The sequence below is a fragment of the Medicago truncatula genome, chromosome 1 (genome assembly GCF_003473485.1).
Source record: "Medicago truncatula cultivar Jemalong A17 chromosome 1, MtrunA17r5.0-ANR, whole genome shotgun sequence".
Lineage (NCBI taxonomy): Eukaryota > Viridiplantae > Streptophyta > Magnoliopsida > Fabales > Fabaceae > Medicago > Medicago truncatula.
In genome coordinates this window covers 54,838,984-54,857,765 of record NC_053042.1, presented here as the reverse complement: position 1 = coordinate 54,857,765, position 18,782 = coordinate 54,838,984, and the positions used below count along the sequence as shown (strand labels likewise).

Genomic DNA, 18,782 nt, shown 5'->3' with positions numbered 1-18,782 from the left:
AATTAAATAATGATGATAAATAATAATAATAATAATAATAATAATAATAAATAATAATAATGATAAATAATAATAATGATAAATATTTAATAAAAAAACTACTTTCTCCGCGGAAACCAATTAAGCCAATGTAAACTATGACCTCCCGTAGCACATAATTTATCTTTTTTTCGTTTTTCTTTTTATTTTTTTGGCAGCATTATTTTACATTTTTTTTTGAACAAATAGCATTTTTTTACATAAAATAAAACACAACAAATAATAATGATAGATAAAAATATATTAATTTATTTGAACACATAATACATAACGTTATTAACTACCGATTATTTAAACTCGGACAATTTCTCCTAATATGACCGGTATGCCGACACAACCCACACCATCTCGGCGTTGGAGTCCTCTCCACCACCTCCTCGTCCATTTCAGTCCTTATGCGGGTACTATTGGGTCGACCTTTCTTTAGTCTTCGCATGTTTGGATTATGGCAAAGCACGGGACCGTCGTATGGAAGCCAATAACTCTTGTCGTGGACTACTTTGAAGGCTGTGTTGTAGATGGAGTAAACACTCTCGTTTTTGAACACAGGTGGAATAAGGGTTGTGTAGTCATGGCGAAATGAAGAACACGCGGCTATGACATGAGAACATGGCAAATGTAAAGCTTGAAATTTCCCACAATCACACCACCCCGCTCGTAGGTCCACCTTGAAAGTTCCCATTGGCCTTCCTTCCCTGTAGTTGACGGTCTCACGGACTGAGAAGGTATACCTTTCTCGGTCAAACTGTTCGACATGATGGGTGTTGGACTTAACAATGTCATCCTGAATCGCATTTTGGCAATATTCACTGAACAAATCTCCGGAACCTACCCTTGCAAACGCTTTTTGAGCCCTATCAGCAAAGAGACATGCCAGCCTATAGTAGGTTGATTGAACTATAGGTGTAACAGGTAGGTTGCGTGTTCCCTTAAACACAGAGTTCCACGACTCAACGATGTTGCTTGTCATTTGGCCCCATCGTCGACCCTCATCATATGCTTGAGTCCACTTTTCTTTCGGAATATTGTCCACCCAATCTAATGCACGCTGATTTGCCTCCTGGATTACACCACGATAGTAATTGAACAAGGGTACGTTTAGGGCATATCCTGCATGTTAAGAAAAAACAATTAGTTAGATAGTGAACCTATTTAATAATAACACGATATAAAAAAAAACTGTAACATAATATTCTTACCCATATTATTGACAACATCCTTAAGATCTCCATCCTTGATTGTCCTCATGAAATTCTGCTTAATGTGTCGAATGCAGTACACATGAGCTGAACCAGTTGCTTGCCAACCATTCCTTGGGTCATTGAATGCGCTTTTAATTGATTCATGTCTGTCGGAGACCATGCAGACAGATATTCCCTTTGTGACGTGCCTTCTTAGATTTTTCAAAAAAAAACTCCAGCCCTCCTTTGTCTCACCTTCGACAAGCGCAAAGGCGATTGGAATCGTTTTGTTGTTTCCATCTTGTGCTACCGCAAGCAACAATGTTCCTTTGTACTTGCCATACAACCACGTCCCGTCGACATGGACAACTGGTTTGCAATACTTAAACCCATTGATGCATGGATAGAAGGCCCAAAATAGACGATGAAATTGTGTCTCTCCATTCTCGCCAATCTGCGTTTTTAAATCGAAGACGGTCCCTGGCATCGTCTCCTTCATCACATTCAACCATTGCGGAAGATCATTATATGATTCCTCCCATTTCCCGTAAATAGATTCGATGGCAGCGTTCTTTGCTAACCACGCCTTTCGATACGTGGTTGTGTAGTTAAACTTTTCTTTAATGTGCGCAATGATCAATTTTGGCGTTACCGAGGCATCCGCATGCACAAGTGTCTTGATGCTTTGGCTTATAAGCTTGTAGTTGAGCTTGCGATGATCCTGCGACATTAAAGTCGATGTGCAATTGTGTGGACCCATCATGGTCCCAATCTTCCATTTGCCAGTCTTTTTTCTAAAGGAAGCTCTCAACTTAAATTGACAAGTCTCGAGTGTACATTGAATGACATATCTTGTTGGATCTGAGTGTATAAAATCGTAATCCAGCGATTGTCGAATGTGGAAAGACTTGATTGCATGCAAACAATCTTCTTTGTTGTGAAATGTCATTCCTTCCTGAATAGCCCCATCGACAGGAACATTCGTATTCCAGTGATCGTCGGTAGTCAGAGCATCATAAGCATCAACGTCAACGTTACGCATATGCAACGGGGGACAGTAAGCGGCTCTGATCGGCACTGCCTGTAGCGGTGGTTGTGGTTGTGTGCCAGCCATAATGTTCCTCCAAATATTTTCTTCTTCATTTCTGTTTTCATGTTCGTCTTCTTGATCCGCATCATGCTCAAGTGCCTCGTCTTCTTCACTTTCACTTTCATTACTAGTTTCTTCTTCTTGATCTTGAATGGTGTCTGGGATGTCTTCAAACTGACGAGTGAAAAGATCTTCTAGGCGGGTTTGTGTTTGTGGTTGCGTTTGCGGTGGTGGTTGTGAAAATGATGGTTCAAATTCACATTGTGTTTGTGAAAACGGTTGGGTGTACGGTAATTGTTGTGATGAAGAAGGGGGGTCAAACTCATATTGTGTTTGTGAGAGTAGCTCGGTGTATGGTAATTGTTGTGATGAAGATGGGTGTTCAAACTCATATTGTGTTTGTGAAAACAATTGAGGTGTTTGACGCGGTTGTGGTGTTTGACGCGGTTGTGAAATCTCCCGGTTTTCAATAATAACCGATAACTCAATGGAACCAACCGCATTAAAATATTTGTGAGTGGCAAACATATCTGCAATGTCATCGTTGTCGTATATTTCGGTGTCATTATACTGGATATGACCTTGAACGAAGGCTTGTGGTGCTCGATATATAATTTTAGATATCACCTGAGATTCAGTGAGATGTAGTTTCTGCTCTATTCTTTTTTTCAAATGATCAATGTTGCTTTTGATGCTAACATAAAAACATTTTCTTTGCTCACTTTCAAAAAATGAACCAAATTGATTTCTTGAAACTTTTCCATTGTAGTGGACAATGAAAAATACATTCTCTGGTGTGGGTGCCATTGTTGTTATCTTTCTTGAATAATTTTGCTTGTTTCTAAGTGTTAAGAAGAGCCCATAATATAGAGGAATAACTGATAAATGCCATGCCACGTGTCAATTTTTTACTGGGCCAAGCCATTCCCGCCATTTGGACTGGCGGGACCAAGGGAAAAGCCTGCACGCGCTACAGTAAAAATCAGCTTTGCAGGCGCGTGTACAGTGTTGCCAGACGCGTGAACAGTCCTTGCCAGGCGCGTGTACAGGCTTTTCAGGCGCGTGAACAGTCCTTCCCTGAACCAGAGGACACGTGTTGAGTTTTCATTGGACCGGACGGTCATTCCCGCCGTTTGGAATGGCGGTAACGGAAGGCAAATTCTGCAAACGTGAACAGGCATACAAATTCAAGATTCTTGGTACAATTGATGCATGCATTGGTTGAAAATACCAAACTTAATAATTGAAAGTAGTAGTAGTTGTAGACATTAATTCAAGACTTCAATTTTTCTTCTATAAAATCAGTGTTCTAGTTTCACACTACTACACACCAGTTTTAAAATTCCTCTCAATCTAACATTTCTTTCCTTGTCAAAAGAAGCATACCGTAAAGCTTTTCTTACCTTCTAATATCAAGATGGGAGACATCCTTTATTTAGGCAACAAACATAGATCTCGTCATATTTCAGAAACTATTAATGTAAGTTTATATTATTTTATTTTAATTGAAAGTTAATTATATTAAAATTATTTTTGTTTAATTATTTATGTATATCAATTCTATTAAGATTATGTTCTGTATGTATAATTAATAAGACTTAATTATTAACAATATTAATATTTTGTAGAACGAAGACCAACATTACCTTCGAGTTCGATGTCATCGTAAGATTTCCCCGGCGCCCCCAACCATTGAAGATAGCTTAAGGTCAGCCGGATTGTGGGACTTTGCTAATTTAAACAAATATAATGTTGATAATCGTTTAATTGTCGCATTATGTGAAAGATGGAGGCCGGAAACCCACACATTTCTTTTTCCATCGGGCGAGTGTACAATAACGTTGGAAGACGTTCATATGCTCCTTGGTTTAAAGGTTAACGGTGAACCGATTACCGGTAAAACAGAAGTTGGGTGGGAGATTGTTGAACCTATATTAGGAAGTAAGCCATTAAACTCTCGCCATGACGGGAAGAGTATAAGATTATCATGGCTTCAAGAATATATCAACGGTGTTGGTATGACAGGTCCACCCACGACTCTACATATGTTTAGAGCCTATGTCTTATACTTGATAGGCTCTCGAATAATGCCTAATAATACTGGTAATCTTGTACATTTATCGTTTTTGCAATTGTTGGATAAATCACCTGAGGAGGTTGGACAGTATAGTTGGGGTTCAGCTTGCTTGGCCACGCTATATAGATCCTTGTGTGACGGTGCAATATATGGCAATATCGAAATGCCTGGGTGCACAATTCTCTTGCAAGCATGGGCGTGGTCAAGAATGTCATGCTTAGCTCCCGTGCCAAGGATACCACCACAAGCTCATGCACAACTTCCGTTGGCAAATATGTAAGTAAAATAAATGTTATTTTTTTATTAATTTTTACATAAATTTATACAGACTTTACTAATTATAACATTTTCAAAATTAACTAGATGGCTAGAACATGGTAATAAATTCGTGGAAAATCCTCGGAATAATCTCGTATGTACGCATTTAAAAATCGACACCATGACATATGATCAGGTATTACACTTTCTTTTAGTCATTGCTTTTTAGTCAACAATTGAAGACTAATATTCATTCTTTTTAAACAGTTCTCCTGGAGGCCTTATGTCAACTTCAATTACAACAACGAAGAAGAAAGCCAGATATGGTCTGCAAACACATATCTCATCTGTTTTCAGATTGTCGAGAGACATCAGACAGACAGAGTAAGGCTTCAATTTGGCTTACCGCAACACCCACCTTCCTTACCAGAAAATTTGAAAGATTTCCACAAAATTAATTTGTCAAAAGATAGAATTAAAGGCTCGTGGGGAGATAAGCATCATCGTCAAGTCCAAAACTGGAACCAACGTCATCAATTAGCACTTCACGGCGTTCGGTATAACCATGAGGTTTATCCAAATCGTCAATATTTTGCATGGTATTGGGAATTTTTCGGAGATCATCTGTGGCTTTCTAGAGAAGTATTATTGTCAAACCCAAGGCAAGCATGTGCATCAATTTTACCAGGATTGTCGCGTGACTATCCTGCAGTCCCACAAACTTATACGGTGCCAGATGAAAATATGTGGTCAAATACACCTCCACCCTATAACCAATTCATGACACCTCCACCCACTAACTTTGACCAAACCTTTAACCCATCCACCAACTACAACTACAACCAAACTTACCAATCACCGCCACAACCCACAAACCAAATCTTACATAACACCCCAATCCCATATCCAACCTATTCTCAACAAAGTCATCATGGAGAAAGCTCTCGAACATCAAACTATTCATTTGATGACTACAATCCAACTCAATACACCACACAAACCGGTTATCCAGACCAATCACAATACTCCTCGTTCAACCTACCAACCCCTCCACACTTTGTCAACTATCCCCAAACAAGCTATGCACCTCAATGGCCAAATTCACAAACAAATCCCATAGAAAATCTGGCAGCAGGGTTTAATGACGATGACTTCGTTAATGAAATCTGGACCAATTCAGCTTCACAAATGCAAAATGAAGTCGCTATGGAAACTAACGATGATGCTGAAATTCTTGACGAGGATGTGGAAGAGGAAGAGGAAGAGGAAGAGGAAGAGGAAGCGGAAGAGCAACACCAACGACCCGTACGGAACAAAAAAGATAAATTATGTGCTACGGGAGGTCATAGTTTACATTGGCGTAATTGGTTTCCGCGGAGAAAGTAGTTTTTTTATTAAATATTTATCATTATTATTATTTATCATTATTATTATTATTTATCATTATTATTATTATTATTTATCATTATTATTATTATTATTTATCATTATTATTTAATTGTAAAATAGAAAAAACGAAAAAAATAATAAAATAATCAGTCCCGCCAGATGAAACGGCGGGAACGGAAAAAAAAAAAAAAAAAAAAAGCAGCGCCAGCCTGACGCGACGGCTGTCAGATCCGGCGGCCAGTCCCGCCATTTCAGATGGCGGGAACGCGCTAGAAGACAAAAAAAAAAAAAAAATTTCAAAAGTGGGTCATTTTGGTATTTTTTTTTCAAAGGGGGTCATATCTGGATTTTTTTTGGCAAAAAGGGTTAGAAAAAAAAAAAATTCACCTTTTCCATATAAGTGATCATACATTTGATTTCCATGCAAATAAATATAAATTTAATTTTCATTCTATAATTTTAAATAATGTGTTTGAATTTAGATAGTGTGATATTTGATCGAACGACCATCGAAGTATTAAATGCGTGAATGTGAGAAATATCAGTTGCAAATATTAACTACTTTTTTTTTTGTCAAAAAAGTTACTTTTATTAAAATTAATTTTTTGACAACTTTTTTTTAAAACTCGATATCTGACCTAAAAATCGACTAATTCGAGACTCTAAGGTCTAAGCTAAATATTTTGAAAAACTTATAAAACGACATACACAGTTCACTTTTATAAAACAATTATTTTTGAAAATGTAACCAACAATTATAAATCCAATAATTTGTTTATTTTTATTTACATAATACAACATTTTACTCTCTTTTTTTCTTTTATCAATATACAACATTTTACTCCAACGACAAGTATTTAAAATTATATGTCCAATAAAAAACAAACTGAATGTTGTAATTGTACCTAAGAGAGTGAATACTCTTCAAAACTTATAAAAGACGACACTTAATTTGAAACGATAAAAGTATTCACTTACCCTAACCTTCACGACCAAGACCACCACACAGTTCACAATTCCCGTGGAGTTCATCATTTTATGTGTTAATGTCATGTGGTAGGGATGTTAAAAAAACGAAAGTATTTACTACGAGAAACGAAGGGAAAAAAAAGGGAAATGCAACAAAGATATTTGTAAGAAGCCTAAAGAAAAAGTTAACAAATTAAAAGTTTAAAAAATAACTTTTTTTTACATAAAACTTATAGTCATTTCTATTTTTAAATCATTAATTTTTGAACAGTGGCGGAGTCAGAAAAAAATGTCAGGGTGGGCCACTAAAATTAACTATTGAAAAATTGTTTAAAGTCTCGCAAATTAGACTTATAATTGAATTATTTAAATTTTTCGGGTGGGCCACTACACCAATTTGCGGGAATTTGGATCAACCGAAACCTAAAACCGACATAAAATTGTAAAAAATCTCGCAAAATAAACCTATAATTGAATTATTTAAATTTTCGGGTGGGCCACTACACCACTTTGCAAGAATTTGGATCAACCAAAACATAAAACCGACACAAAATTGTATAAAATCTCGCAAAATAGACCTATAATCGTTGATTTTTTAATTTTTTGGGGTGGGCCACCCCAGCCCATGAAGGGCTCCACCACTGCTTGTGAACAAAACCCAAAAATAAAAGGTACCCTCTAGTTTTGAATATAAGAAACAAAAAAAACACACATATTAAGAAAGTGGATTGACTGTATTTAAATCATTATAAAAAATATCATTTTTCTAATTTTGTCCATGTCTTGGAATCAATTTTTAGTAGTACACATTTAGAGATTAATGATACAAACTTCACAAATGAAAAATATTTGGAAAGTGTTAAACATGGGAATGTGAAATAAATTGAATAAAGTTAACGATGATAGACATTTAATATGATGACTTGAGACCATCTTTTTTTTTTTTATTACATTTGAGACCGGAAGGAATAATGTATTTATAACAAGTGACATAAGGACACTTGTTAAGAACTCAAAAGAGAAAATGATTTAGAAATTTTATGTAGAAAAAAAATCATTTTTAAAGATTTAATGTATTAAATACACAATTCTAAAAAAAAAAGTTTATTCTTTAGACTTCTAAGCAAGTGCCCAAGGATATTTGTTAGCATTTTCATATAAATTATGAGAAATGTTTTCCCTATAAATTATAGAAAATGTTAAAGAGTGTCTTTGAAGCATTGATTAAGAGGATACATTTGTTAGCATTTTTTTTTTGTTTCAAAAAAAAATTATAAAAAGAGGTGAATTTTAATTTTTTAAAAGTCAAAATATTGTTGAATTCAATGCAACATACTCTATCCGTTTTTAAATATAATCAAAATAAACTTTTTATGTTCATTCAATTAATGATATTTGTGGTCCATAATATGAACCACATACATCATTAATTGAATAAAACTAAAAAATTAATTTTACTTATATTTAGAAACGAAGGGAGTATTAATTTTGATTTGGTTAACATAACCCATAAATTATTGTCTTCAAACCAAATGGGAAACAATTTCCAAGACGGTGGGGGTACATTAAGCTTGAAGCTATATACCAGCAGTATAACCCCCGGTCGGAGCAACAAAATTTAATGTATTGAGAAAACATTGATTTTCTAAGAAAAATATTATTCTATGTGTTCCATAATTTTAAATTACAATAACAATCACAAATATGCACACCAAAATATCTTAAAAGGAGTGTCATTCTCAATTTTATAATAGTTTTAATTGATTTTTTTTATTTGTATTCTCTCATTAATATTATTATCTAAGTATTTTAAATCAATTTTTCTATTATGTATTCATGATATTGAAAAATGAAAATACGTCAATATTTCATGATGAATTTAGTAGAATCATCCTTATATTTATTTCATGTATTGAATTTGCATATGCCGTTAGAGTAAAAGAAAATTACACATGTATCCAACAAAATCTTATCGTATAAAAATAAAGTTATGTTAACTTGTGCCCAACCTAAAAATAGAAATATTTCCTCAAATTTTGTATACTCTATCTATTACAAATTCAAATAGTATTAAATTCAATGCAGATATTTCAACCAAAAAAATTATTATATTTAATTCATTAACTTGTGTCTTAAGGACATAAGCTAGCATTTTCATAAAAATATTTATAGAGATATTTTAAAAACAAACATAGCAAAGATAATATGATCTGATTGATTGAATCTGCATGCTCTCCAATGGCAGTGAAGTGCTGCCCAATAGCTTTACACCATTGGTGTATAGAAAACATTAATTTGAAGTGTAAATTTTCAATTTCAAAAGATAATAATTTTTTCATTTCTACTATAACATCCTTAAAAAAACTAATTGTGTTTCTTTTGGATAGATACAATAGAAGATTGATATACGCTATGTTCTTATTTTTTGGGTCTAGTAGCTTAGTGGTTGGAGCTCGCACATTTAAATGTGGAGAAGTGGGATGTCCAGAGTTCGAACTCCGGCCCCTGCATAAATTATACAATGTCCCTACCAATTGAGCTCACGGGGAGGATATACGCTATGTTAGTTCTGGATTATGAGAAATGATATTCGAACACCCGTGAATGGTTTTTATAAAAAATGATATTTGAACAACAGTTTTTTAATAACTTTTGTGATAACTCTTTTTCATACTCACATTATATTTTTTTTTCTTCTTTCTATTATTTAATTTTTATGTCAATATCTCATTCTCTTTGTAAAATTTTGTTTATCACAAATATTATCATATAAATAAATATTCAAATAAAACATAACGAGAACTACTCTTTTCACCTCATATTTCCTCTTTAAGCCTATAAAAATAATATTCATAAGATATCTTTCGAATAAACTTATAAACACGTAAATCGTATAAGAGTCCAAACTGAACCACTTTAGAGGCTAAAAAAGAAAAATTCCTACGTAAGAGCATTTTTTGACTTAATGAAAAGGCTCCACCCTACCAAATATTTAATCTAACATTTGCTCGATATATACGTCTTAGTTGAAGACCAGATTACTTAATAAAAAACAGCATTTGTTGATTGTTTAGACTAGTTGAAGTGGCAATGATCAAACTTCCATGGAATTGGTCATTGAAGCTTTGATATATACAGTGCTATTTATGAATTCAAGGACCCTCCCAATCGCTTTTGAAATCAGGTGAAACTCCTTTGTTTTTGATATTTAATATTTAATAATGTTTTACCCCTACAATATATATGACACATTTGATTTTGCTTCTTGTAAAATATTTTGTTTAGATTCCGTCCTTGTAAAATCATATATGACTCATTTTAACAATATATGATTCCACTTTAACAATATTTAATAATGTTTTACCCCTACAATATATGACACATTTTACTACTTCTTCAGGATTGTCCTCTGATCCATATGACTCAGCAAAATCTCTTACGTGACGCTGACGTGAATATTCCTTTTTATGTTTCATTATTTTTTTGGATGCCACGTGTAAAAAACATATTACACGTCATTTATAATAAAAAAATAAAAAATCTGAAATTAATTTTTGAAAAAAAGTTCAGATTATATTTTCTAAAATAATAAAAAACTCTTAAACTTAATTTTAAAAATAAAAAAAATATTGGAAAATACATTTCAAAAATTAGTAAAATAAATTTGAAATTAAAATAATTTTTATTGTTTTTTTAAATAAAAAAGTTTTGTTTACTTTTTCTAAAAAAAATAAAAATTCAGGAAAATAAGATAAGTTTCTATTTTTGTAAAAAAAAATAAAAAAATTTGTAAAAGAATTAAATATTCTGGTAAAATAAATATTTTTTTCGAAATAAATTTTTTTAGTTTTTCCAAAAAAAAAAATCTGGAAAATTAGATAAGTTTTTATTTTTTTAAATAAAAATATATGTTATTTTTATTTACATTGGTGAATATTTATTTATACATGGAGATTATAAATCAAGCATGATGAATTTCAATTTAGTTCCAACTATGTATTCATCTGAATCATATTACTATCTTTTGTATAAATCGGATATCTCCACAAACAAAAATCCTGTTTATGAAGTGGACATTAAAGCACCACAGTTCTTTCAGACAGAGATTGTTAAAGATGGTTGAATTTGTTATGCCTTCAAAAGATATGCAATTTAAATTATATTTCTACATACTCTAAATCCTACTAGTATAGATCCCAATTAAATTAAATTAAACATGATCAAGTACCACCATTATCTGTTGTAGTAGTAAAAGGTGCCAATGTGTTGTGAGGGATGCTAACACCACCTCCTCTAACAGAAATACCAGGGAACTTCACAGTGCTTGCTCTACTCATAAGATTTGAGTCAAGAAACACAACAATCACAGTGATATCATCATGGAAATGTCGCCGAACTCCACGATCAATTTTATTTAAATCTGAATATCTCATTTCTCTCTTCTTTGCTGCTGCTTTAAGTGCAGTTTTCACCATCCTCCTTGCAATTCCCTGAAACAATTACATAAAACATATAATCCTTTTTGCACTAAACTCTTATCTCATCCCATTAAACATTACATATAACAAACTAATTTTGATCTCTATAAATCATGGCACAGGCGCATCCTAAATTACCCGCACAAATTTTGTGCACAGACACCATTCAAGCATGACCGATGCTTGCAATAAAAACGTTAAAGACATTTACTTCAACCATACAGACCCTTAAGTTTTCAAGAAGTGCGTATACTTTTAATCTTAACTAATAATGGTATAACTATGATATTATAGTTGAAGTTAAATGAGTAATCTTAAGTTATAATGGTATAACTATGCATCTTACAAGAACAACCCAAGCATGACCGATACTTGCAATAAAAACGTTTCAACCACACAGACCCTTAAGTTTTCAGTCTAAAAAGAAATAAGTGTATACTTTTTAATCTTAACTAATAATGGTATAACTATGATACTATCTACTATAATTGAAGTTAAATGAGTATCTTACAGCGCGAGGATTGTTTTGAACTATATCAACTGCTTCTTGATTGCTGAAGTGCTCCCAGAGCCCATCAGATGCAAATATAATAAATTGATCTTGGGGCTGCAACTGATGCACTAGTATTGATGGTTCTGAGCTCAGTATTGGCCTCTTGAACGGCTGAGGAACTCGAAACTTGGCATATAATGGTTCTCTATTGAACTCGGCTTTTTTCAAATATACATCGCCAATGCATCTAGAAATCTGAGGGAAAAGATTGTAGTAAAATTCATTACAAGGCCCAACGGTCCAAGTTTCATGAAATGAAGAACACAAGTGCACAAATCCAAGGGAATTTGAGGCTTTTCTCGTATAATTTAACAAATATAATAATTGTTTGCGATAAAAATTAATTAAAATCAATATAGCTATCAGAGACTATCTGTTATGGTTCAGAGACTATCGCACGATCAGCTATTCGTTGCAATTGATAGCTATCAGTTTATAGAAAAGTGACTTACTTGAATAATTCCCTTCACACGCCAAACATTATGCTTTAAAACAACAATATTTGAATCATCAGGGTGCATAGAATGAAGCTCCTGTCTTATAGACTCTATTGATGCATTGTGCTCTGTTGATAATTGCATGGCTAAAACCTCGCCAGTTGCTTTAACTAATCTTCCCAAAACAGCCCTGGAATCACCAAGATTTGCTATATAAAGGGTTCCATTACAAATAACACCAACAAGACAGCAAGACCCAACTGCTGCAATTTGCGGTGAAATTGACCACAGCTGCGAAACCAGTGACATAAACCCCTCTTCTGTTGCTTGGAATGCCTTGCGGATTACATCAACTGACATAGATTGTTGCTCGGAAGTAAATCCTGAAATTTGAAGCAGAGAAAGAATATATATAAATTCATATTTGGTAATTGGGCAAACAACAATGATTCAAAACACACATGTATGATAAATTTGTAACTGATAGACATACAGCTAAAAAAAACCAAATGATTGAGCTCAAGTGGTTGATGAGATTCAGTTAATGTCGAATAATTCAGGAGAACACAAGTTCAAATCCTGGCTAGACCAATCTTTGACCAGACTTTACTTGTCTAGGCCAAACTCTGGATTACAAAGTACTTTTCTTGGGAACCCGAGGGTTGAATGCATGCAATTAAACAGTTACTGAAATCCACTGTTTCCTTAGTAAGTGTACATCTGCTATTTTTTGTGGCATTAATTCAATGGTATGCTCCTAGTCGATTGGTCATAACTCTAACCATTGAGCTGAAACTCGAACGCAATGAAACCTCACTACCTATGCGCTAACAGTTTATTTGATAAAAGAATGATTCTTTTGTTTGTATATACTGGTTTTACATGAGACGGATAAGTGATTGTTGATAAGCAACAGAATACAAAGTCCTATTTTTTAATTCTTTGTAGATAAGTGATTTTCTTGGTTCTGAAAGACAGAGGAAAAAACACCAAAGCAAAAAGTAGACTCTATGCTAATACAAACAACTAAACAAACTTCAAGAATTGACTAATTTTATTGTCAACTTACTCTTGAGATGTTGAAATAGGTGATTGTTGATAAACCGCGACGTCTCAGGACCTCCATGTCCATCATAGACACCAACAAAGGTTCCATGAGGGCCAGACTCATTCAAACTCAAACTACCAGATTCAATCTGGCTCTGATCTTCCAGCAAGTTATTGGCTTGAACTACAGCCATCGAAAAATCACCACATATGTGCTGCCCTGAGTCTTTATACCATAATAGTCCATCTTGTTTACCTCCAGCATCCGACGTTGTGCGAGCATATCCATCCGAACCCGGCCGAAAGCAGGCCTTCAAAAAGTTCACTAACTCCGATAACATACCTCATTTCACCAAACAACCATCAAGGATTTCAACATCTAACCTACAACTTTCACTCACTAGAGACTAATTTGACTATATAGCTACACCACTGCAATCCTCACAACAACAATGATGATGATCCACCACAAACTAAAACAACATCAACAAATAAGTACATACAAAAAATCAATTATGATTCAACTTCAATCAAATATAAACTGAAATATGAACTATGGTCAAAAACAAAAACATGTGACACCCAAAAACAAGCTGCTTATTACAGTTTCCTGAGAAACAAAAACAAGGTAGGTACACTTAAAAACAGAAATTGTGTTCTCTAATCATAAATAGAGGATAAAGAATCAAACTTTTTGACTTGTTTTTACTTTGCAACAAAAATTATGACCATCCATCTACAGCAGCTAAAGTTGACAAAGATATGATTTTTCTTCTCTTTTTACTTGAAAGGTCAAATCCCACTTTTTTCTTTGGTCAGCTCAATATGAATGAATCCATTGTTGACATTTTTACATTGAAAATTCACAGAATTATCCATAAAATCAAATAATGACAACAATAAAAATCAGATTTTTAATCAACTTCAGAAAAAGGGATCTTACCAAAGAATTTATTGGATGACACGGATGAAGAAAAAGATGATCTGAGAATTATGAAGAGCGTGTGAAATCATTAGATCTGGGTATTTATTTATTGCTGAAAAAGAAGAAGAAGAAGAAGAAGAAGAAAAAAAAAGGGGGGGTGTGAAAGCGAATTACTTAGTACTATCTGACTACTTTACTTGTGAAATGAGAATGGGCAGGCAAGGAAGAAGGAGTGAGGCAGACAAGGTCCATAAAAAGAGGTTGGAGCCAGCTAAGCAGAGGTTCACCAATGGGCTCCACACCACATTCCAATGCTATGCTATGTTACTCCAATGTTTATTGAATTGAACCACTATGAGACTCCATGTGATGTCATTTTGGACAAAAATATATTATGGATATTTTATAAAAATTTCCTTAAGGAGAAATTAAAATAATTGAAAGAAAATCAAATTTAATAACTAAATGATAAGATATATAAAGAAACATTTGAAACTATTGCATTTTAACCTAAATCAAAGTGAAATATGTGTTCACGGTGACATTTAGGGTGGATGAGGGAAAGAGTTTCCCACCATGAGAAAGTTTTTTCTAACCATAAGATTAAATAGGTGCACAGATTTTACCATGACCTGTTCACACCATATATTTTCCCCACATCTTCTTCAACCTCATGCAAATCTGCAAATCAGCAACGAACAGAAGGAATTTTCGAAATTCTAATATACACATCTTACTATTTGACTTTTCAATCAGCTAAATACTCTTCATTGTATTTGAAATCATTTGTTCAGTTAATAATCGTTCTATTTTCTTAGTGACCGCATGTCAAACCATCCTTTTGGAGTTTTGGAATCAAAGTAAGAATATGTTGCCGTTATGGTCGACGTCGCCGTCGCACCTCTCGTTGCCGGTGTTTAGATCTGCACCTCTCTCCGACGATGTTTAGATCCGCACATTTCCTTTCCTTGGGGTTATCATTTTGTTTCTATTACATTACACAGTACACACACCATATGTTGCAAACAAAACAACGTTACACACACGAAGTATGTAACGCCTGTTTTGATTTATTTAATTATTTAATTGAGTCTATAATTTATTAAGAAGAGTTTAGAATATATTTATATGATTATGTGATTAATTAAGTAGATTATTATATTATTTAATAGAATAAGATTTGAAAATAAAATAATATTGAGTTTAAGGGTTGTTATGAGATTTGAGAGAGTTTTGGGGAGAAAGAGAAATAAGATAAAATAGAATAAAAGATTATAAATAGGAGAAACCTAGTTTAGAAAAATAGAACGTACGACCAATTTTGGAGAAAAGGGAGAAAAAGCCAAGAGAAGGGAGAAGCACACAGAGGCTGCGATTTTCTTATTCTAAGGTAAGGGTGAGACTAGCATTCAATTCTATTAAGTCTGTAATTCTGATGATTAAATTTAACAAGTGTAGGATTGGTTTTAGAGAATTTGAGAATTAGGGTTAAGGTGAGAAATTTGAGATTAATTGATGAAAAATGGTTTAACCTTGTAGTTGTCGTTAGGTTTGAGGATTAGAGAAATTAGGGTTAGAAAAGCCAAAAATATAAGTCGTAAATACATAAGTTGTTTTATATTTGAAATTCGGGAGAGATGCTGCATAGGAATATTATTGAATCCTAGTTTTGATAAATTAATTTCGACTATCTAATAATTTTGAATACAATTCAAAAGTTCACCGAAACTGGTGCTTTTCTGATCTCTAATTGGTTATTTGTGTCGTGATTTCTAGTTTCACAAAACATTAATTTTAACTAACGTAGTCTGATGCTAATACCTTTAGAAAGAAATATACTGCTTAACAGGCTAATGATGCTAATACATTAATCATGCATTTATTTATTTAGTGTTTTATTTATGAATTGTTGCTACATTAGTAGTTTTTTTGGATAGAGTTGCTACACTAGTAATTATTTACGTGTCTTGGCTAATTTCAAATAGGTTATAAAGTGAGTATACTTCTAAAGGATTATGTGCATATGTATGAGCACCGAATATTTGCTGCTATTTTGGCCGAAAGAATATATTAAAATTTCATAGTAATATCTTTACAGGCATGATAGTTATATTGAAAATTATTTTATGATATTACGCGATTTTGTTCATAATTTGATGTTGTTATAATGTTATATAATTGTATATACATTACATGACTTAAGTCTGATAATTGAGTTGTTGATTTACATTCGATATTATTATATCATGATGGTTTGCATACTACCTATGTTGTTGTTTGTTATTTAACTAAGCTGCATGAGTCGGTCTAAGATGTTGAAGATGATGATGTTCCAAATTATTGGATTAATATAAGAGGTCGTTGAATTAAGATGTTTAAGAGGTCGAGTCCATGCATTAGCATTCAGCGATTGGGGCTTGATGCTCCGGAAGTATAATAATACTCAAATAGCGATTGGGGCTTGATGCTCCGGGAGTATAATAATACTCAAATAGCGATAGGGGCTTGATGCTCTGGAGTATAATAATACTCAAATAGCGATAGGGGCTTGATGCTCCGTATTGGTACCACATGCATATAAGAGGTCTAAGTTGCATAATCGAGTTGGAGTCACATTTGTCGAGTCAAGGATGTTTAAGTTGATAAGTTGTGAAGTTGTAATTGTTTATACAAACTATGATTGAAGTGCTAAATGATATATTACTATCTATAATGAATATTAAGATGATTTGATGTTGATTAAATATAATTGTTGAATTATATGCTTAATATTATTGTTTTGTGAAATCTCACCCCTTCTGCTTGGAAATGTTGCTCTTCGTATGAGTAACTTGCAGGTGATCGAGTTTAAGTTGCTGTTGTGAGTGGATTAGCTCTCATGTGTGTCTTTAGGTGCTCTGATACGTAACGGGATGGGAACTTTGTTATTACTTTTATATTCCTTACGTATTGTTTTTGAAGATTCATGACTATGTTTTTAGATTGGATTTTTATGAGACATTTATAAAGAGGCCTTAGTGCCAAAGACTGTTTTTAGTTATTGAAGAAATTCCGCTGCAAAGTATTTAAGATTTTGTTATTGAATTTTAAAGGATAAATAGTTATTTATTCAGTTTATGATTTTAAGAAAAGAATGTGATATCCCGTTTATGTTGTTTACTCTGATAAATGTTTAGAAATTTTCATATTGGGAAAACGGGGTGTTACAAAGTACGAAGTGAAAACAACATGCTTACACGATACACATAAGAAATGAAAATGGCCATGCTTGTTTTTTTTTATTTTATTTTAAGGAATGGTCATGCTTGCTTATGAAATAGAAAAGGAAGTTAAAAGGGTATTGAAAGGGCGATTTTCGAAATTATTGGTATCTCTAAAATTCATTCAATGTGTTAGACCAAAATCATCTTAACAAAAAAGATTGATTTTAAATGGATATGGGTTGGTGAGTGAATTGCAGATTTGTATTTTTAAGGGTTGAAAATGATGGAGGAAAATATATGGTGTGGAGAGACCATTTTAAAATCTGTGCACCTCTTTAATCTTATGGTAAGAAAAAACTTTCCCATAGTGGGAAACTCTTTCCCTCACCCACCCTAAATGCCACCTGTGTTCACACACAAGTTGACTTGAAACTTCTTTAAAATTGTGGTGGAACATGTTTTGGATGTAAGTTTAAAAAATTAAACACCTAACCAACTAGGAAGCTTCTACGATGTAGTTAAGAAATTGACTTTTTTGAAAAAGTTAATTTATTTTAATACTTGATTCATTTTTAAATTGTTGATTACTGATTAATGATCAATAGTAATTCATCTAGTAATGCTTGCAACATCTTGGACTTACATGTACTATTTTATCGTTGAAATCTTTAACATGCAAACAGAGTTGATGATATTATGTGATAGTTTTAATTGTTACACTTTGTGGGGTGTTACACTTATAACAAGGTATGATAAAATTATATTAAGTGTAGTCTTGTTAATATGATGAATTGATGATACTATAATGACTGAACTTTTGATGTCATTGTACAAACGGTGGAGTGTTACTCATTACATTTTTTATGTTATAGTGTTAACTTCACTAAAAAAGTCTCACCATAAAATTTTCCAACTAAATATCTACTCAATAGTATTATACACTGAATTATAAATGTAGATAATTTTTTTATAAAGTGGTTTATAATTTAAGACGGATGTAATATTTTTTGAGAAGAAAACTTTCAATGTAAATTTGGTAGATTTTGATTTTTGTGTGTAGTTTACAAATACGTACAAGTTGAAAATATAAAAAACAAGAATTATTTGGAATGAAAGAAATCAAAGACTCTTTGCGA

The 18,782-nt window shown here is 33.0% G+C and overlaps 2 protein-coding genes across 3 annotated transcripts; both read right to left on the bottom strand.

The window, feature by feature from the left end:
- Positions 1-274: 274 nt before the first annotated feature.
- On the bottom strand, positions 275-2,080 carry LOC120577947 (uncharacterized). Its single transcript, XM_039830049.1, has 2 exons — positions 1,239-2,080; positions 275-1,149 (listed from the first exon to the last, which is right to left on the bottom strand). Exons 1-2 carry the CDS (start codon positions 1,981-1,983, stop codon positions 320-322), a joined length of 1,575 nt encoding a protein of 524 aa, XP_039685983.1. The 5' UTR covers positions 1,984-2,080; the 3' UTR covers positions 275-319.
- Positions 2,081-11,000: 8,920 nt separating this feature from the next.
- On the bottom strand, positions 11,001-14,735 carry LOC25485632 (probable protein phosphatase 2C 28). Of its 2 annotated transcripts, XM_013614887.3 has the most exons (5): positions 14,462-14,735; positions 13,541-13,991; positions 12,487-12,854; positions 11,993-12,229; positions 11,001-11,493 (listed from the first exon to the last, which is right to left on the bottom strand). In XM_013614887.3, exons 2-5 carry the CDS (start codon positions 13,857-13,859, stop codon positions 11,224-11,226), a joined length of 1,194 nt encoding a protein of 397 aa, XP_013470341.1. In that variant the 5' UTR covers positions 13,860-13,991; positions 14,462-14,735; the 3' UTR covers positions 11,001-11,223. The 2 variants fall into 2 exon arrangements, with proteins under 2 accessions (XP_013470341.1, XP_024628155.1); XM_024772387.2 differs by lacking the exon at positions 13,541-13,991.
- Between the last annotated feature and the right edge of the window lie 4,047 nt (positions 14,736-18,782).

Bases quoted from the DNA above. Each gene is read 5' to 3' on its own strand.
- LOC120577947 (XM_039830049.1), bottom strand. From the start codon at position 1,983: ATGATGGGTCCACACAATTGCACATCGACTTTAATGTCGCAGGATCAT. The intron at 1,150-1,238 runs GTAAGAATATTA...CTTAACATGCAG, and splicing joins GGATGTTGTCAATAATATGG to GATATGCCCTAAACGTACCC.
- LOC25485632 (XM_013614887.3), bottom strand. From the start codon at position 13,859: ATGTTATCGGAGTTAGTGAACTTTTTGAAGGCCTGCTTTCGGCCGGGT. The intron at 12,855-13,540 runs GTAAGTTGACAA...TTCAAATTTCAG, and splicing joins CCTATTTCAACATCTCAAGA to GATTTACTTCCGAGCAACAA. The intron at 11,494-11,992 runs GTAAGATACTCA...TAATTGTTTCAG, and splicing joins TTCAAAACAATCCTCGCGCT to GGAATTGCAAGGAGGATGGT.